We start from the raw sequence: 21,640 nt of genomic DNA, 5'->3' as shown, positions 1-21,640 counted from the left end.
ATGAGCCTTAGATTTGTTCTGAGAATAAGTGTGTAAATTAGAAATGCATTCATAATCACTTGACATACTATCTTCATCCCTTGAGCAAATAGCCATTATACCTCTCATCAGCTTACGAATCCCGGATTGACACTTTAAGGTACAACTGAGGATGTCCGCATAAGTTCCAAGTTAATTTGAAGAGAAATTAGACCGCAGTTTTACCCTACACCTACTCCTGAGAGATAGGTGTCAATTCTTTCATACCAGGCCCTAGGAGCCTGTTTAAGCCCATAGAGAGCTTTCTTGAGTCTACACAAATGAGACTCAACATCATAAATTTCAAACCCTTCAGGTTGCTCTAGGTAGACTTCTTTTGAGATCTCACCATTTAGAAATGTTGTCTTAACATCCATCTGGTGTACCTTCCACCCCTTTGTTGCTGCAATGGCTAATATAGCTCTAACTGATGTATACCTGGCAACAGGTGCAAAAGTTTCTTCATAATCTATTCCTACCCTTTGTGAGAATCCTCTAGCTACAAATTTGGCCTTGTGTTTTTCAATACTGCCATCTGCAGCATGTTTGATCTTGAACACCCATTTAGATGAAACAACTGATTTCTTAGTTGGCCTAGGAACAATCTCCCAAACATCATTTTTCATAATGGACTGATACTCTTCAGACATGGCATCCTTCCATACTTGATGTTCAAGTGCATCTGATACATTGTTTGGTTCGGCTTTAGAGAGATCATTCATAAGGGCAACATAGCTAGTGAATTTATTAGGCCTTTTGCTTTCCCTGAAGGTTCCTGAAGGAGCAACAAACTTCTGAGCTTCTGCTACATTCTTGGTGGCCCATAGTGGTCTTTTCTTGAGGTTTTCTCTAGGTGGATTTTGAGTTTCACCTATAGTTTCCTCAGGATTCTCCCTCTGAAGCTCAGGAGTAGGATCTTCATCTATGCTAGGGGTAGGGATATAGACTTCAGGCTCTAGTGAGCTTTGGGCTCTTTTGAAGGCTAAGTCTTCTTCAAAGATCACATCCCTACTTAGTTCAATATTCTTTTGACCAGGTATATAGATCCTGTAGGCTTTGGAGGTCTCACTATATCCTACAAGAATTCCCCTTTTTCCAAAAGGCTCTAATTTTAATCTTTTCTCCCTAGGTACATGAATATAGACAGGGCATCCAAATATCCTAAGATGGCTGATATCTGGTTTTGATTTAGTAAAGACTTCCTCAGGGGTCTTATCTTCAAGATGGGAGTGAGGACATCTGTTTTGAATATATACAGCAGAGCTAGTTGCTTCTGCCCAAAGATTGACATTTAGATTCTGATCAAGAATCATAGCTTTGGCAGCTTCAACGATTGTCCTATTTTTCCTCTCAGCGACCCCATTTTGTTGAGGGTTATAAGGTATTGTTAACTCCCTCTTAATCCCTGAATTTTTACAAAACTCTTTAAATAATTATGATGTGTATTCCCCCCCATTATCAGTTCTTAGGATTTTAACTTTATTTCCTGAGTAGTTCTCTGTTAATGATTTGAATTCTTTAAACCTATTAAGGATCTCTTCTGATTCTTTACAGTTCAGAAATTAGATCCAAGTTTTCCTAGAGTAGTCATCAACAAATATTACATAATACAAAAATCCCCCCAAAGAAGGTATGGACATGGGTCCACATACATCAGAATGAACTAACTCTAAAATTTTACTTGTTTTTCTAATACTATTTTGAAAAGCACCCTTAGTATTTTTACCTAGGGCACATCCTTTGCATGCCCCTAAATGATATTGCTTTAACTTAGGTAGACCTATGACAAGATCTCCCATTGATGTTAAAGCTCTAAAATTTAGGTGGCCTAGTCTTCTATGCCAAACTTCATTAGCATCTGTAGTTTCATGGATTAGGACTAAGTTGGGCTCCGTGCATAGCTCATACAGGTAGCCTTGTCTTTGACCAATCGTTTTAGCTTTCTTAATGGATGAATTCTTTGGCCAAGCCAATACTCTGTTGTCCATGAAGGTCACTCTGTATCCATTATCGTCCAGTGCTGATATTGAGACTAGATTTCTCTTGATGCCTGGAACATATAGTACTCCTTTAAGTTGTAATGATACACCTGACTTTAGTTTGATGGTGCAGGTTCCAACTCCTTTGACTGGATGTGTAGAGTCATCTCCAATAGTTACTTCCTCATCATTCTCCTCTTTCATGGAGTCTAGCACTTCTCTGAATCCTGTAATATGTCTGGATGAGCCAATGTCGATCACCCAGGAGTTAACTTTGTTTGATGCTTGGTTTGTGAGTGCTGAATAGAGTACATACTTCTCGAAGTCCTCTTCCCTTTTAGATTTTCCTGTTTTGACAAATGTGGCTTGTTGCTTAGCTCTTTCTGGACATTTGGCAACATAGTGCCCAAATTTGTCACATTTGTAACATTGAATATGAGAAAGGTCCTTCTTGAAGGTGTTCTTGCTGTGACAACCTTTTCTCTTTCTAAATTGTTTCTGTTTGCTTTTCTTGTTTGAGTTCGTATTTAGAACTTGGAGATCTTCATCTATATTCTTTTGCTTCATCCCTTTCTTATTTTGCCTTGATTCCTCTTGGAGACAATCAGCCTTTAGCCTATCAAATTTTGGAAATTGATCCCTTGCATTGATGCCTTGGACGAATGTTTCCCATATGCTAGGCAACCCATCTAGAGCAATGAGTGTTAATTCTTTGCTTTGGATCTCATATCCAAGGGTTGCCAGTTCATCCCTTAGGGCAGATATTCACATGAAGTAGGCATCGACTGATTCTCCTTTGATCATGGCTATGTGATTTATTTATCTTTTTAAAGCCAAGGTTCTACTGGCATTAGATATCTCAAATGTATCTTCAAGTGCTTTGAACATGTTGTAGGCTGTCTCATGTTTCCTTATGATGGGCATAAGATATATACGTGGAAACCCTTACGGGAGAAAACCACGGCAAATTAATGCTTTTATAAATATCTTCTTCTTTTACAATGTTTGTAGGCACCAACCCCTAACACTATTTGTAAGCACCAACTCCCAAATCTGAATTTGTGAGCACCAACCCACTAGAAGCACCAACTATCAAATGTGATTTTGTGAGCACCAACCCACTGGAAGCACCAACTCACAAATCTGATTTTGTGAGCACCAACCCACTGGAAGAACCAACTCCCAAATCTGATTTATTGAGCACCAACCCACAAGGATGAAGCACCAACTCCACCTAAATGAGCCACCAACCTCACTTCTGAATTTTGTTTCCACATTCTTGATGTTGCTGCTACAACTGATGGTGGACAACCTTTTCTTCCATAAACTTTCTTCTTCAATCTGTTATAATCTTCTGCTCAAATCCCCTATAATCTGATCATATATCTGCCATAAAGTGATCATACTTATAAAGATTGTTTTACATGGATTTCCGTATACAATCTGCTCTCCTATTTGCATATACTCCTTTCTTCGAGTCTTCCACAAGTATTATCATAGGTCTATCTTTAAATCTGCATACTCTTCCTTCTTATATCTGCATTCCAACTCTTTTAATATTCTTCTTTCTTATTATATCTGCATTCCAAATCTTTTAATATTCTTCTTTTAATTCTTTATATGCAGATCTGAATATATATATTTTATCTTTTTATTCTTCACACACACCACTTTTTTCATTTCATAAGCTCAATTTACATTTTAAATATCCACTTCTCTTTTTAATAGCTCTCTATATTTCTCACGTTTCACACACATCATATATTCCTCACACTAATCAATGAATCATATCTTCTCTTTATATCTACGTTACTTGGCGACGTGTCCCCGACCTGAAAACCCATGTCCTAGTCCCGAGGACGTTTCGGGGACTTGGGGACGGCCAGGGGACGTTTCCCCCTGTCCCCAAACTGTCATGCATTTTGAGGGGACGTCCCCGAAACGGGGGGGACGCCTGCCCTAGCTCTGGGGGACGTTCGTACGTCCCGGGGACGGCTGGGGACGGCTGGGACGTCCCCAATCCGTCCCGGGGACGGCCAGACGTCCCCCATATCTAAGGCCATTAAAAAATATTAAAAAAAATTTAAAAAGTTGTATTTTCAATTTTTTTTTAAATTTTCTAATATATGCCCCTTATTAATTCAAATTGTTATTAAAAATTAAAAAAATTAAAAGATAACATTAATTAAATTTTAAATTTATTAAAATTTATTAATTTAATTCATAATTTTATATCAAACGTTTAAAATTAATTCATATTATTAATATAAAATATTAAATTGATTGGTTGGGATTCCATTGGATGAGGTGGATGTAGACCATGACAGTGGGAGAGACTCAGAGGACTCTAATTTTGATGCAATGTTAGGAGATGCAGTTTAGGGGCAGCATTATACTTTGGTTTTTTGTATTTAGTTTTACTTAGTACTATTTTGATTTTCATATCGTAATTGACAATGAAATTATATGGCAGCAGTGTAGCCTTTGGGCATTTTGACATTTTGTATGTTATTTCTTTAATATCTATTATGATATGCAGATTGACAATGTGAATGAATTGAAATTCTGATTTATGAATGCATAATTGCATATTGTCTATTGAGTATTAACAATGTTGTATGTTCAAAATTTACATTCTAAAATGTTTTCAACTTTTCATAGTATCATACACATGCTATATCCATGTTTTCATATGAATATAATGTATATATGCATGCTTTATCCATGTTTTCATTGAACATTTATTATTTTCCTATATATTTTAAATTTTCCCTATATTTTATATAGCCGTCCCCTTTGCCGTCCCCCGCCGTCCCCAAATTTGGCAAAAAAATTTGTCGTCCCGGAAACGCATCCCGCCGTCCTCTGTCGTCCCCCTCCCATAAACTCGAGGTAGCGTAGCTTTATATACTTCATATGTCCTTTCATAGAAAGGTTGTAACTTCTCTTTAATGCTAACCATTTGTTTTTTAATATTAACTCACACTTCTTCATATAATATTATTTCATTGTGTTTTTAATTAACATAAAACTCAATTTCATAATCGTATCATTTTCTCCTGAACTCATGGCTTTTCCTTTACTCATAATTGCTAAATCTTACCATAGAATAAATAATGTTTTCAAACCATAATCGCTGCTATTAACCCATCGCAGCCTTCAAACTATATTGCTAACAAAATCACAGCCATTGTCTCTTACTCGCAAACTTTTTCAAATTACTTTGTTTAGTTTCTGTTCATATAAGAGTTTGTTGCCTTTCTTATTAATTACTAGTGTATTAATAGATCGCTTCCTTCTCATCACCTTTTCGTGCTTTACTACACTTCAACAATTACTTTTTATTCATCCGTCATTGTGGCAACCCTGTCATACATTTTTCACTTTATTTTAAAATACCGTTTTGTCTCATGCTTTTAACAAATCTTTTCTTAATAGCTGTGAATTGTTGCTTATATGTTTGCTTATATGTTATATGATCTCAATCGCTGCATTAACATCTAATCACTTCTCCTTCAACAAGTCACCACCATTTCCTTATTATTGCTGCATATTACTAATAAATCACTCTTGTAATTTATTAACAAATAATGAATGTGGGTTGTACGCTAATATATGAAGCTGGTTGTTCATCTTCCTGTCTTTCATAATAAAATTCTGTCTTGATAAATTTGTTCCTATGAAGTCGGCTCTTTGACATTGTATATTGTTGGTAAGGCATTGACTAATATGTTAAATTGATTTTATCAAATGGCATCCTTTGATACTTTAATTTCTGTTGATGTTTGTTGGTCAAACAAATACAGTCACTTCCTTCAGTTAATCACATTCTTAATTCAAATTCCAACTTCCTTGAATGGTCAAATCAATACCACACTTCCGGATTTATAATTATTGGATGTCTGAAAATAAATTCTGAGTGGAGTCATTTGTACGCCTCTTCAAATATCAACTTCGCAAAGAGTTATGAATTTGTTCATTTCTCAAATGTTCCATCCTCTCCGTATCTTGAATTTCAAGTCGACTGTCAATTAACATATGAAGTCGGCTATTCATAAAGACATATAAACTGTTATATATTTTGGATCAATAATATAAGTCGACTATTTATAGTCACTTTCATATGTATATCTCTTCATATAATCGCTCAATGATTATATGTATATCTGCTTGTTGATAAGCTACAAGGTCACTGCCATATCTTTTTTCAAAATAAATCACAATATCAATGTTGCAAGATTTCAAACATCCTTTGATATTTTGACAATAATTTCCTTTGACATCAATGCCTAAATCTACCAATCTGCAACAATTATTTTGTCATTAATGATAACATCTTCTTTGCTCCGTTGACATCAATGACAAACAATTCCAACAATGATAGCTTCCACATATATACTATTGACATCAATGACAACATTTCCAACAGGAATGAAGTTGCTATCTTAATAAATCACTGTCTTAGAATATTAATTACCATTTCTTCTCTTTAATCACTGCTTTCCCTATAATAGCTTGTAAGAACCCCTGCTTATTCTGCCTTAAATTTTCGATTTTGACCTATTGGCATTTTGTCAAACAGTTTGTGTGCAAAGTCTGATTTATGTTTATGAGTTCTGATTCGTGGTTTGAGCGCTTATGCTCTGATACCACTGTAAGATGCCTATCTTGTTTGTGCCCAAAATCTGCACTATTCTTCTTATGTAATTTTGACAAACACTTTTCTTGCTACCTGAAATCTTGGTTCTTTGATTTGACCCTATGACTGTTTGTTTTCATACTAGAAGTAGAAATCATTGCACTTTCAATGTTAAGCACATTCCAAAAATATCCATACTGCTAGAGTCTATCATACATATAAATTTTCACATCAAAGTTTACAGAAAGGCGTTCATAAATGATTTCATATTATAATTGACCAATATCTATCCAACATTCCAAGGAAGCTTTACTATTTGCATACCACTAATGTTTCATTGCCATAGAAGAGTACAGAGATGAAATTTGATAAACAAAGGACTGATGATGTCCCTTGATTTCCATGCCTTAGCCAAATTTTGAAATTGAAGGTGAATTACTCAAGTTCAATCAATGCAACTATAAGCTCACTTCACGCTGGTTTATTCTAAAAGAAGACACTCAACAGTCTACTCTAAAACTAAGACAAAAGCAAAGAGGAGTCCCCATTTGTGATGGGGTGATGTGTGATTTGGTCACAACACTACTTTGTAAGACTTCCATAGTTTTATCAAAAAACTAAATCACCAAAACAATTACATGGTGCCTTTGCTTAAGTAATGGTAATTGTTAAAGTCTCAGCTGTTTCCGGCATGCTTTTTGCGGTCCTACCCTGTTAGTCATTTTTTCTGTTACCAAAAGAAGGGGAAGAAAGGGACTAGTTGGAACAATGTTAGCAATGTGTTTGAGCTTCTTTCCTAATTGCATGAATACACAATGATGGGTCATTTTAAAAAATATTATTGAATGATCCCTTTCATTTCTTTATTTTTCAATGTAAATTGAAAGGTTCTTGGCTAAGAGTGTGCTAGGTAGTTGTGTATCTAGGAATATGCATTTGCAGCAAGTCGTAGAGCAAGTGCAAGTGTAAGATACCATCAAAGTGTTATTGAAGCCTTGTAAATGAATCAAACTTATAATCTTACAATAGAAGTTAATCTTCAAAAGTTTCTTCCCATTGTGGATTCTATTGGGTAACCTTATGCATTGTTCTTGAGGGGTTTCCAAGTCATGTTTTATTGTAATTCAACCATTAAATGTCTTGAATTTTCAAGACCTAAATAACTAATTTATAAGCACAAATCATATTTGCAAGTAATTCATAAGGAGGTAGTCATATAACAACAAAGTTTTCATCATGATTTATAAGATTTGTGTTGCAGAGTTAGTAATGTAATAATTATTCTAATTATCGATCATGTAAGAAGCAAAATAATTAATGATAGCAGAAAATGAAATCAAAAGTTTGCATTGAGAAAAACCTGCAGCCGTTCATTATCCTTCCTCCATAGAATAACTCATTAGGTACATGTATCAACCTATATAGTATGAAAAATTAGATAGCAACCATTGTTAGTACAATTTCAAATAGAATCATATTATTTTTTTTCAATTCATCAACACGAAATATTCACACAGCACAATAGCATAATAGGACTTGAAAAAATCCATGATTGAAAAATTAAAATGGTTGTATATGCCATATATTTGTGCACAAAGTAAACAAGATCTTAAATCATTTTTTTCAAACTTACCATGAACTTAAATGCTCAAATATCTACCAAGAATCACATGCAACTTAATCACATTCAAGTGTTAATTTGCATACCTTGGATGGCATCTATATTGTGTGCGGAGCATTATTGGCTCATATCCCATTTCCACCAATCGAACAAATAATGATCTGAAACTACACTAAAATCTATGAGTCTGATACATTGTTTTCTAGAGTTGTAAAGCATGTCAATATCAGATAACACAAAAGAAAAGTAAATAAACACGAATTTTGTAACAAGATTTCCTTCCAAGTCTAGCATAACAACATAACATCATACCTTCTGAGATCATGGAAGGAAGCAGATCCTTCAGATTCATTTTCATATCGTTCAAATGAGAAATTCTTCCCATGTCTTATGCCGTCGCCAGTTGTTTCTGTGTTTTTGCTATCACAAAGATCTGATCCCCCTAGCAAAGCCGGAGGCAACTGAGTAGGGTCGCCAACAGCAATAAGCCTAAAAGAACACTGATATATTTTTAGGATTTCCCAAGGGACATAACTTTTATGGAAGATTGAGATTCAGATAGTTAATGTGACTTACTTGAGGCAGCCAAACTGAGAAAGAGGAAGCAAGCTCAGGGGTTCTGGTATTTGTGCACACTCATCAAGAATGCAAATCTACACAGCATCCAATTTCCAATAATGAGCATAAATGCAACAAAAAATAACCCATATGATGCTTACTGGACAAACCTGAAATTTGTTGCCTTTCAAGATTGGGTTGATTGTTGAATAACAAGTGACACCAACCACCTTACCATCTTTCAATTTTTCTCTCCGATGAGCCATCTTACCATTTCTTAAGGATTTTATCTCCTCTTCAATTTCCTAGATGATCAATGAAAGAGATTAACTGGGCTATGCTGTAATTTTTCACCTGAAGAAAAGCATATCTGAACTTATGAAACAACAAATAGCAATAGAGAGGTGCAAGATATAGAACTTTATCACAGGTGGCTATTACCAATTTCTCATATGAAGATGCTTCCTTCAGTCTCTCTTGCATCTCTTTTAGGGCTATATCCTCAACATAATTTGCATCTGATGTAGCATAAACTGAGTACCTGAAAACAATGCACACTTGAAGATGAAATTGAAAATTTCAAGTGAACAATTTTCCCAATGAATCCTTTAAGAGCATAATCATAACTCAATAGATCTCTAAAACCTATCAATCACTATAAGTGATTTATGATACTAAGAAATAGATTATGATACTCAGAAAAGCATATATGTGTTATGGACGAATCTCTTTCGTATAAATGTACAGACTATATGCCATCACTGTTGAGCAAATGATCACAGTCTCTACCATTATCCACTCAACTAAATCTTTAGCATTATTATCTTACGGAAAAATATTTCTTGCAATTTTTTTAATGCTTCCAACTCTGATAAAGTCATTGAAACCAAGCTCCAATAATCCTGTTAGAACCCTGTACAATACACAAATAATTATGTCACTATTTTATTAATCACACATGTAAAATAATAGACGTAAAAGTCTAAATTGAGTTACTAGCTTTATATTTTTTATTGGTGGAATTGTTATAGATATTTTCAATACATTGTTACTGATGAATCTTTACGAGCATGAGCATAACTTTAATAGCTCTCTCACCGTTTCCAACTAATGGTATTGGTTTCAAGATTAAAACGGACTGTGACACTGAACAAGTATATTTAGATAATCTCTTTCACCTCATTCTACAAACTAAATGCCATCCTAGAATATAAAAGAGAGCCACAGAGGGAATCAAGGCACATATGTACATTACATTTTATAGATATATATGCATGTGTTTCGAAATACATATTTGCGTACAGTAATAAACCACAACATATTGCTTTGATTAATCAAAAAGATAAAAAATCAATATTTAAATCACATACAATTGAGTTTATACTGCAGGAAAGGTAGCCGAAGCATATAAAGATGAAGGCAGTTTTTAAGTCACTGCAGAAGCTGCAATATGGTGTATGAGTGAATAAATCTCAGGAGGAGATCGTATTTCCACTTACCTTATATTTTGGTCAAACAAAGTATACATAACTTCCCTCATATTAAATCAAATCCATACCTTCTCCATGAGATACATAGCCATTTAGTACTAAGCCTACCCAAGGTATACATGGAGAGCCATTAATACCTTGCAATTCTAATAACATGTTATATGAAAAGATGATATAGACATTACCTGAATGTAAAATGAATTAATTTGCCAAAAAAAAAAACATGTATTTTAAGTTAGACAATGATTCTAACCATAGCACTGTATATCAATTAACCATAGCACTGTATATCAATAATCATGTATTCTTGACAGTTGTGGTAGGTGCGACATTGAGATTACATTTACAGTACCTGTTTGGGGCTGTGTATTAGGTTGCTACATAAGTGGTTTTAAAGCACTCACTGTAATGTCCCCTTCTATACTTTCCCCAACTTCGTTATATAGTTATGATTTGTAGATTGTCTTGAACACATTTCAATTTGTATGAATATGAGATACTTATTACCGAACTATGGTAAGTTCTGATTATAAGATTCCAAGAAGAATTGGTTATTGATTCAACTGTAATATATAAGAATACTGATATTAATATAGATATATATATATTTATTAAATTCACTATGCTATGTTCACAAGAATGTGTCTTTGAGCCTTTAATCTCAAGATCGCAGTGCCTGAACTGTTTCCCTTATATCACACGATGGGAGGATGAAAGGTTATGCTTCAATCTATTCAGTGTCTGATCTCAATCCTTATGCTCATGTGAGAAGATGGACGTTGTCTCTGCTTAATACCTTAATCTCACATGTCTATAGCCTTGCAAGAGGGTGGATTGTAAGAACCCTACAGGTTCAAACTCTCCTGAAATATTATTGCTGATTTGTTTTTGGATTTTTCAAGGGTTTTGAACAATTTTGAATAAAAAATAACAAGTGCACCGGGCAAGAATTGCTCATAAAACTGAATAGATACCAAATACAGGGCAATTGAATCTATATTATAAATCAGATAACTGCTGCAAATGAAACTAATACATAAAACATACCCGTAGGTCCTCAGTTTATTTTAAATAAAGAATTTTGGAGTTTACCAACCAGAACTAGGAAACTGACCAAAATAGGTGTACAAGTCCAAGATATTATGTCTTCAAGCCAGAAAAGTGATGGAATACCCTATATGTGCTAGGTGTTGGAAATTGTGCAACCAAAATACGAGAAGGCGTTTCAGCCCTCCAGGACAACAATGTCCCTTTCCTGGACCCCACGTGCCAAGCCTGAATTGTACGGCCAGCAACTAGAAATTGTACGGCTGCTTATTGAAATGAAGTATACTGCTAAAAGGGGCATCTAACCTGATTTGCTCTTTCCTTATTGAAAAATCTGCAATATCTGGATAAAAGAATCTTTGTTGAAACACGATAAGACTCCTAAACGAAGCCTTCACAATTGCAATAATTTAGCTGATCTTCCACAGCCTCACAATCACAGATCCACGAAGAATTTTCGTTCTCCAATGGCCAAACCTCTTGTTACCCCATTATTTGTTTTGAACAGAATAATGTGTCTTTAATTTTGTTTCCCTCATTTGGTTTAATCCGTCTTTAGCCATGCACCTTTTGTTCCTTTATGCTCCACCTTTTCTACCCCAATGAACCCGTCGGTTGAACCTGTGGACAGGTTCAAGGTTCAAGGTTCAACCAATGCCTTTGTGCGAGTCGCGGCTTTGTTATGTTGTTAAGCGAGGGAGCATGAATGTGTTAAGTCGGTCTTGAACTTGAACTTTGAACCATTTCTAAATCGGTTCAAGGTTCAAGGTTCAAACTCTTCCTTTACGTTTGTTAAGGGTCTTCGCTCGTTCCCAGTGTTGTGTTGACCCGCAAGTTGAGAGTTCTTTTGTTTTTCTCCAGATTGAACTTGAACCATGTTGTCCTCATTTTTGTTTCCAAAAATGAAGGACCACTACGATGGAATTTTTATTAAAAATGAAAATTATTACTCTATGGCACGCTTCCCGAGGCGAAATTTTGACTAATCCTTGGACTAGCTTAATCCTCAGTCCATTCTCGAACTACGTTTCAAATTTCGTCCAATTCTGGGTTCGTTTGCCATGCCTTTCCTTCAATTTCGGGTTTTAAAACCCAGACTGCAGGTGGAGAATTTTCTTCAAAATGCAAGTTTTAATGATATTCATTGTTGTGGTCTTTGTAGGGGAATTTTTGATCACTTACATGTGCATTTTTTTATTTCAAATATGTCACTTGTAATTTATTTTAAGTTTCCCATTTAATGTTTTTATCTTTTTGTTGTTTTTTGGTCATTTTTAGTTAAAATAGGGGTTTTTTAGCTCAACTGCAAGTAAACTTGCAGTTTGTCCAAAAAACCCCTACTTTAATGGGTTTTACATGTAATAGGGATTTTAAATCCCCATTACATGTGTGCAAGTGTTTAATACTTGTTGTAGGGATTTTATTTCCCCCTTACAAGTATTTTTAAACTTGCAGTTTGTCTTTTAAAACCCGATTTTAACATAAAGTTCATTTTTGACAATTTTTTAAACTTGTCATTTGTCCAAAAACCCGATTTTGGCTTAATGAGTGAAAAGGTGAAATTTTAAACTTGTTGTTTTATATCCAAAACCCGATTTTAAGCATGAAAGAGGAAAAAGTGCAAATCGAACTTGTCATTTTATATCTAAAACCCGATTTGCTTCCTTTTGAAGAAATCGAACTTGTCATTTGTTTTTCAAAACCCGAAATGCAAGAGGGAAGCGATTTTGGACTTTTTCAAAGCGAAATTCATGGATGAATCGTTGGATGAATGAGGCGTTTTGGGTTTGTATCCTATCTTCTTGCATTTTTGGAAATCTATCATGCCATTCCAAGGACAAATTCGCTGGTTTTTACCCTAAAAACAGCAACCACGTTTTTCCTAACGTGAATCATTAATGCCACGTTTTGAGGGGTTGAATCTTTAAAATTTCGCACACTCCTAGATCGTTTTGATCTTTCTTCCTAAGGCGTGGAGGGTAAGAGCAGGTTCGCACCATTTAATGGTGCATTGAATGTGTAATGTGTAATGAATGCCACGTTTTTCACAAAAACGTGACTCTCTTGGCTGCGTTTTAAATCCTTTGGCATTGATACCTCTTCAAACACCTTTGGTATTATTGCTTTAGCAAATACCTTGATCGTTTTGCTGCAACAAACTTGAAATGAACACTTTCATTGGCATTTTACTCTTGCAAGTTTAAGATTGCTACCATTTTTGGGGGCATTTTCACAAAAACGTGATAAGGGTTTAAAAGTTCAGTTTTGCTTCTTCATCTCAAGAAGTATTGCATTGTTGGAGAAGCATTTTGATTTTCCAATCAAGGTATGTTCTTCCTTTCTTCTCTTCTTTTTATTTTCATGTTTTCTTCATTTTTTGTTATTAATTGCATTCTTTTCATGTGTTGTTCTTCCCTTAAAATTGGTTTTCATGAAACAAATCTTCCCTTTGAAATGCAATTGTTAAATTGCATTATTCTTCTCAAAATTCCATCTTAGCTAGTATTCGGGATTTTTAATCTTGATTACAAGTTCGCTGGAAATTGTTGTTCTTCCCTTACGGTTGAGAAATTTAATCATTTTTGGTTAAATTTCCAAGCTTGAAAAATGTGAAATACCTCTCTCTTGCAAATTCGTGTTTTGAAAACCGGATTACATGTTGAAAAGATCTTCCCATTTTCATGAAAATGACTATCCCGGATATTCCCATTTCTATCCATTCACGTTCCCCATATCCGCACTTTCCATTTCCATCATTTCCCGCAAGTCAAAATCCCATTTTTCTTCCGTTTCTCCATTTTCGAATTTACAAGTATACTTGTATTCAGGTTTTAAAATCCCGATTGCATGTATGTACTTTCCAACTTGTATACTTGCGAAAATTCCCCCAAGATCCGAAATTGGTCAAAGTCAAGATTTTCACATTTCTACATGTCTTCTCTCTTCTTCTCACAAAACCGTGAAATTCAGAGATCGAAGTTTTACCCATTTGAAAAAAGAAAGAATGATATTTGCAGCTGATTATGATGTGGCCTTAACCCTTTTAAGTCTTCATCACAGCATTCCAGGTTCGCAATCAATGTCAGATTTGCCGGCATCGCCAACTCCAAAGAAAATGAAATACAAATATGATAAATACCAGAATGAGGTTACACCTTCCCAGGTCTCCTCGCCATTGGATCGCATCAGGGACACAGAAATAGGGCATGTTGATATGGCAGAATTCATTCACAGGGTAGAAGATCCACAGGATAACAACTTGCAACGGCTGTTGGACAGCCATATCCATCATGCGTCTTCTTTCCCAGTGGCTGCCCTAGAACCTGAATTTGTTCTTGCATGCGCCCATCATTTTGACAAAGAGTCAAGAGTCATAAAAAATGATGATGGTGAAGCCATAATTCGTCTTGATGCGGATACAATCGAGAAGGTCTTCAAAATACCTCCTGCACCTGTTTACATGGAAATCACCACAGAAAGTGCAGCAGAGTATTATGTGAAAAGAGAAAAAGATTGCAAGCGCCACATCAATAGGTGGATTCATGAGCCACGTCCTTCCTTCTCAAGATGGGCAAAGTTGTACCGTTGTGATTTCAAGTGGGAGATAGGAGACACCATCACTCTTCTCAGCAGAATGTTAGGCCTTGAGCACTCTAATGTCTTTGAGCCATGGATGTATCAATTCATCATGTTCATACGGCAGTCGCATCACATTTCATGGGGTGAAATCATCAGCGATGCTTTGTGCGAACAACTTGCAGTGGTTCCTACCACTATGACCTTCTTTATGAATTCTTATTTGGTATATTTAGCAGCATCACTTAGACACTTTCCAGGTCTTTCTACCAAGGGTGATCGCTCTCTCATACCAGTTTGGGAATATTATGACCAGCTGACTTTGAAACCTAGCAGACTACATTTTAGAAGAGTCCAAGACGCATTCTTTGGATATTTTATGTGTCAGTTTGACATGGATCTCAGAAATAAGCGAGTATCAGATGAGGCATGGGTCAAGGTATCTGAGTATGGGTGCTTATTCCTGCAATTTCCCACCTTCACCTACATGAGGATTGGGTGCTATGATGGACAACCATACATGCTACCAAGATACCCGACCGATAGGATAATTCTTATGGAGTTGGGTAGACAGATTATGGCTGTTCATACTCTTCAGTCTGCTAGACACAAGGTTGGAATGGGGATCTCCGGCACAAATCCGTTGAAGATTGGTCGATACTCCCTTGTCACATCTGTGAAGGCTAAGGCCATGGAGGTTGAATTGCAGGAAATCAAGCTTAAGAGGTTCAAACCTAGAGCTGATTTTGATTATAGAGGTATGAAGGAAAAGATCAAAAAATCCTTTGTACATGTTCATCGCATTGAAGACATCTGGGCAGATCTCCGCACAGAAGCTGAAGTCCTGAAGATGGATTACTGCAGGCTCACTGTTGAGCAAATTGTTGACTTGAACTTGGCAGATATCCCACAAGGGATGATTGATGATGGGCGTATACTTGATCCTGAATACACTTCACGGAGGGTTGAGGAAGCTCCACTTCCTTTGATCCAATGGTCACATAAAGAGTGCGTCTCCATTCTTGACAGATTTCAGCCTATCTTGGCCAACACTAACGCATGGTTGAAAAGCAATGCTGTTAGACTTATCAAAATCAAGGTTGGTAAAGAAGATGATTCTACAGGGCCTCTTGGACGAAAGTCTGAGATTCAGATTGATAATAAGGAGGGTGCTTCATCTTCAAGCACAAGGATCAAGTTACGAGTTAGTCGTGCAGTAGTGCTTCCTCCTGAGGAGACAACTACTCGTGGGAAGGAGAAATCACGGTTCCATGTTCGGGTGATCGATCTGGATAATCCAGAAGAGGGGCAGCAATCTGATGATGCGCCTAAGTCTCCAGTTTCAGACACGCCTCATGAGGTCATTCCTCCAGTTTCTATTGAGATGCCTCTTTCTCCTCCTGATTTGCTCATTGATGAGTCTCCTCAGAACGCAGTTCCCATTTCAGCATACGGGCCTTCTCCTGAGCAACAACGAGAAAGTGTGTTGGAAGTTCCTGAAGATAATCCCACTTGCATTCAGTTATCAGAAATTGATACTTCCACTTCTGGTTTTGAAGAATTCATGAGGCAATCTTCATGTCCGTTGGTAACTGAGCAAAACATAGTCGCTATTCAAACAGATATTCCTCCCAGGGTGACCACAGTGATTCAAACAGAAACTGCTTCTCCTTTGCCTACAGCTGTTACAGGAAGTGAGTTGATGACTTTGCCTCCATGGCTTAGTTCTTTCACCCCGAAAAGAAAGAAGCAAGAGATCTCACCTGATGCCTTCGACTACCAGCAACTCAAACAGTCCAGATCCAAAGTTGCTAAGAAGGCGAAGACTATTTCCAGGGTAACTATTGATAGCAACAAGATGAAAGTAGCTGAAATTGTGGAACCTATTGCAGATAAACCACTTGATGAAATGTCAGCTGCTGATTATAAGGTTACAAGGGTAGAATTGGGCAAGCAAACACATGAAGTCATTAAACATGATGCTCAGTTTTCTGTTGCTTCACTAGTGCAAAGGTGTGACGATCTTCTTGCAAAGAAAGACAAGCTAGAAGAAGAAAACCGACAGCTCATGGCAGCCATCAATAAAATCACAAAACCTGCTGCTGAAGGGAGTAACTCCATAGGTTCTTCCGGTTCCCAAGAATCGATTCGTGGAGTAGAAAGGGCTGCTCAAAAAGTACAAGCACTGGATTCCTGGATTGATCACCTTCATGATCAATGCGTGCAAGTGATAAAAGACATTTTTCAAATGATGTCTAAGCTGGAAACCATTGAGGAGAAATTGGATCAGACTTCTAACACTTTCAAAAAGAATCTGGAAAGTGTTGAGAAAAGTCTGGCAATCTGGCGTACCATGCCCCAACAACAGCTGAGTATTTTGCAGGAGCACACCATCATCTCTTCCAGGGTCATGTACTTGGAATATGGGGAACTCATGGAAAACAAAACCCTTGTTCTTAAGTCCCTCATCGAAGAGATCAGTGATGCAAGGAGATTCCGGAATGAAGTTTATCAAGGTATTGTCTCACATTGTGAAAGGGCCTCTTGCAATATAGTAAGTCAGGATGGAGAGCTAATTCCAGAAGAAGAAGTTCTTGCGGACTTACAGATGAGGATTCATGGTGAATGGAGGAGTGAACAATTCTCGGCAGTTTCAATTCAAGCATTGATGATACATCAAGCCTTTTTGCATGAGATCCAGTCCATCCTGGATAGAGACAATTCCGCGCTCCTCCGCTGTCACGACACTATCGTGAAGACTATGGTAGTTGCTAAGAACACTCATGAACCGAATCCCGAGGAACTACAAGCGAGCATCCGGAAATTTCAAGGATTCATGTCTTCACAAAAGGCAACCTAAGTGTTTTTCAACACTTAGTTGAATTTTCTCTCTTTCGTAATCTTTAGTTGTAATTTCGTTTTGACAAGTTACATGTAAAAGTAATTTTTGTAAAATACAAGTTACACATTACTTGTACTTTTGTAATTACATGTAAGGCAACTACAAGTTATGTCCGATTAGGACTGTAGTTGGAATAAGTCTTAGTTAGTTAGAGTGACTCTTAGTTAATTAATGAAGTCTCAGTTATTTATTGAAGGAGTCTTGGTGGTTGAGAGAATCTCTCAAGTTAGTTAGGATCCTCCCACCTTTTTCTCAAGGCTCCTCTTCTATAAATACTTGAGAGGTCCATTGTAAATATATCTTTTGGGAAAGCAAGCAAAAACTCTGCCAAATTTACAGCAAGAAGTCTTTGAGCTTATGTATGTGGATTGAAAGTTTTTGAAGAAATAATAAAGAAGGACTACTCAAGTTTTGAGTCTTTGAGCTACATGTTTGAGTTTGAATCTTTTATTTCTTCTATGCCAAGTGTTTCTAAAGGAGCTTAGTCCAATCTGATTTGAAGTCTTTGAGCTGCAAGTAGAGAAGATTAATTAAAATAGGAAAATCTCTAGAAGGAGCAGCAAGTCTTTGAGCTTGCGTCTATTCTTGAGGAAAATTACTGTTTGATAAGAAATAGCAGCAAGTCTTTGAGCTTGCATTAGTTCTTGTCTTTGTGTTAAAAGAATAGATTATTTCAGTCTTTGAGCTGTTATCTTTTATTCGTTGTAAAATTTAGTATAGCAAAGGGTAGATAGGACTTCCAATAGTCAAGTCTTTGAGCTTGATATTGCTGTCCCGTCCCGAAGGAAGTGACGGGAGTCTTTGAGCTTTCAGGAAACTTCACTTCCTTTCTCTCATTTTACTTGAAAGTGGTTACTGCTGTTATTCAATCGCTATCCTTTTCTGTGAAGAGAAAAAGGATATTGTCTTTCTTGAAAAAAAAAGAAGAAAGATTGCTGTCCCATCCAATTTTATTTTCCAAGTTGTAGTTAGATAGGGGGAGCCTTCCCTTAATTAGGAGAGTTTTTACTCTTGTGCTGTAGTTGAAACCACAATTTTGTATATTTCCCCTAGTGTACAAAATTTTCAACCAACAAACCATTGAACTCCTTGCGAGTTGGTTCAAAGTTCAAAGGTTCATTCCAAGTTTGGCCCGAGGACATTAATAACACTAAAGGTGGCGCGGCAAAAGGAATATTCTCGGCATCTTATAATTTAAAATTCTAAATTTGGAATGAAATCATGAAAACGTAAACCGTTTGTGCGGAGTTGATGTGTAATTAAGAAAGTTGTCAGGTTCCCATCAAATCATTGGTTATCTCACACGTTCAAATGAATCATTGTGAGGAGTGTGTAGATGTTACTCAGTTTTTTTCCACTTCTTAACATGTGAATTCTCAAAATTGTGAAAGTAGTAGTTGTTATTGTTGAAGGAGCGAAAGACGCTGAAGGTAATTTCAACTCCATACTTCCGAGGGTTTCACAGATTTCATGGTGGTAACAGGTGAGTTTTGATAACTTCCCTCCGCTGTGTTACTAGCTCAGAAATTCACTTAGTGTAGGAAAATTCTTTGTTTTGGAATAGAATTTTGTCCTGTTTAGGAACTGTTTGATAAATGTAAAAGCAACCATTATGAGGCCGACTCTTCCAAAACTTGGTCGCACATCATGCCTAGTTAGTATACTTCCAGAGCTGAGTGACACCTCTTTGGCCCAAGCAGACTTAGGAGATTTCTTAGAAAGAGCTAAAAACCCTGGGGCAGATTCGATGATGGAGAGAATAGTTAGAAGTGGCCTAATTGAAGCTGCTACTTTCCCAAGTACCGCTCCTTGTCCAGATCTAGTAATAGCATGTATGAACAGATATGATGCTGATAGCAGGTGCATTAGGACCAGCAGTGGTGAACTGTTAGTGGAAATTAACAGAGAAACGGTGATGGTTGCAATGGGAATCCCTCATAAAGAGTCGTACGAAGACTGGTCAATTGGAACCTCATATGCATTTTTCTCTGAGAAGAAAAGCACATATAGAAGCGTCATTGCAAGGAATTGGCTTCTAAAGGTTCAGAAAGGGCGGTCTCGGTTACCCAAGCCTCTTACCAGAGAACATTTCATCACAGAGGTGTGAGACATTGTAATATTGTTAAACAGACTCAAAGGGAACTCACACTCTTTCTATTGGGAGGATTGGATGTACTTCTATATTCAGGTGTTGTTAGCTGGTGAGAAATACCTTGACTGAGCCCAGGTTATTGCCAAAAGACTCCATGAGGGTTTGAGCAACTTTGTTGGAATGTCTAGTTTTTGCATGTCCTAGTATTTATTTTATATATTGGCTTGTACCAGAGAATGGTTGAGGTTGCATAATGAGCCTTGGGGGGACAGCATGAAGGTTTATGATTATTACCCTTACCTACAACAACAGACACATGCAGAAAATTTCACAAGGTGGAATGATGTCTTTGCAGGAAGGCTTGCCTTTGAATTACAGGGAGACATAAATAAAAGAATGTCAGTCGAGGCCATGGAGTTGGCTAGTATATATGGACGCTACTTTATCCAATTCCCCAGGTTTACTTACATTAGAGTGGGGGGCTTTGAAGGCGGACCATTCAAATTGCCCAGATATGCCTTTGACAGTTATGTGCTTATTGATGTTTGCAGGCAGTTAGCCCACATTGACAAAAGGTTAGGGACAAAGGGTAAATCCGTAGTTGCTTTCCCGATTGAACTTGGTTACTACAATTGTAAATTTGTATCTGATGCCTTGAACCTCGAATTAGAGTTCAAGCAAATGAATTTGCAGCTCTACATTGCCAAACAAAAATTTGATAGCAGGGGATATGTTGTAGAACATCTTAATGTTGATGACCATTTCTCCCATGAACCTCGATTAGAAGATTACTGGGAAAATTGTTGTGATGAGTTTGAAGTGAGGAGGAGATTGTGGTCAAGATTTACTCTACAGCAGGTGGTTACAATGAGGTTGTCCATTAATGTGTCTGGAGTACAAGAAGAAGAAGGGGAAGATGTATTGGATCCCGAATTCAGTGAAAGGGTTCAAGGGCAACCTATTCCTGAGATTGACTGGGATAGAAGGGAAGAGGAAAACATTCAAGCCAAGTCCTTCAATGTCATAAGAAGGACAGAGAAGTGGTTAAGAGACCGAAAATGTAGAAAGGAGATGATTGTCACTCCTCATGAATTAACAGTTGGTCCACTTGCTACAACTCAGATTCCCACTTCCTCCTCTAACAAAATTGTTGATGTTGCAGGTGTGTTGACGTGGACGAAATCGCATTGCTGCAAACTCCATACGGCCAACGCAGAATAGAATAGCCGACTGATTATCCTACTCTCTCTTGAGATAAGGAAGTCTCTAATGCTGTTTTCTAAGTTTGATCAAAGGAGACTATCTCAAGGTTTCTTTTGTCAGGTCTTGACTGCGGGATCTCTCAGTGGCTTGATGTGTTTATGCTGGAAACACAAGGGGGACTTACGTTTAACTGGCAACAAGCTAGTCTGCTGTGATTCTCGAATTATGCAATAAAGAGAAAAAGGAAAGGGTTAGGAGATCTAAAACTAACAACACGGGTATGCGGGTAAACGGATTCCACATAACCAATTCCTGCTTGGCCAGAATGGCTCACAACCTTGCAGGAACGGTGCAATCTTCAAAGGAACTTGGAAGATTTTCAGATTGGAGACGCACGGCTAAGCACCCAATTCTGGCGCAGCTCGGACGGACACCTGCAATTGAACTAAGCACAATCGAAGGCTCAGGTTAACCACACAAAAGGATACATAATCAGAATATCCTCAGTGGTATGA

The 21,640-nt window shown here is 37.0% G+C and overlaps 1 protein-coding gene across 5 annotated transcripts in view; it reads right to left on the bottom strand.

Moving 5' to 3' along the window:
- Nucleotides 1–21,640, bottom strand: part of LOC131075078 (uncharacterized) — a 257,750-nt gene that overhangs the window by 27,935 nt on the left and 208,175 nt on the right. For 4 of the 5 annotated variants that reach the window (XR_009113168.2, XM_058011888.2, XM_058011887.2 and 1 more), the window contains 7 exons: nt 9,645–9,728; nt 9,257–9,356; nt 8,986–9,120; nt 8,834–8,910; nt 8,570–8,746; nt 8,344–8,424; nt 7,997–8,053 (listed from right to left, as the gene is read on the bottom strand). Coding sequence is in view for 4 of the 5 variants with exons in the window: in XM_058011888.2 (XP_057867871.2) it covers nt 7,997–8,053; nt 8,344–8,424; nt 8,570–8,746; nt 8,834–8,910; nt 8,986–9,120; nt 9,257–9,356; nt 9,645–9,728 (711 nt within the window). In the remaining variant the exon portion in view is untranslated. The remainder of the gene's footprint in view (nt 1–7,996; nt 8,054–8,343; nt 8,425–8,569; nt 8,747–8,833; nt 8,911–8,985; nt 9,121–9,256; nt 9,357–9,644; nt 9,729–21,640) is intronic. The other variant, XM_058011889.2, reaches the window with a different exon arrangement.

Source organism: Cryptomeria japonica, chromosome 3, assembly GCF_030272615.1.
Source record: "Cryptomeria japonica chromosome 3, Sugi_1.0, whole genome shotgun sequence".
Classification (NCBI taxonomy): Eukaryota; Viridiplantae; Streptophyta; class Pinopsida; order Cupressales; family Cupressaceae; genus Cryptomeria; species Cryptomeria japonica.
Note: the sequence above shows the minus strand (reverse complement) of the source record. Positions and strands in the feature narration are given on the sequence as shown.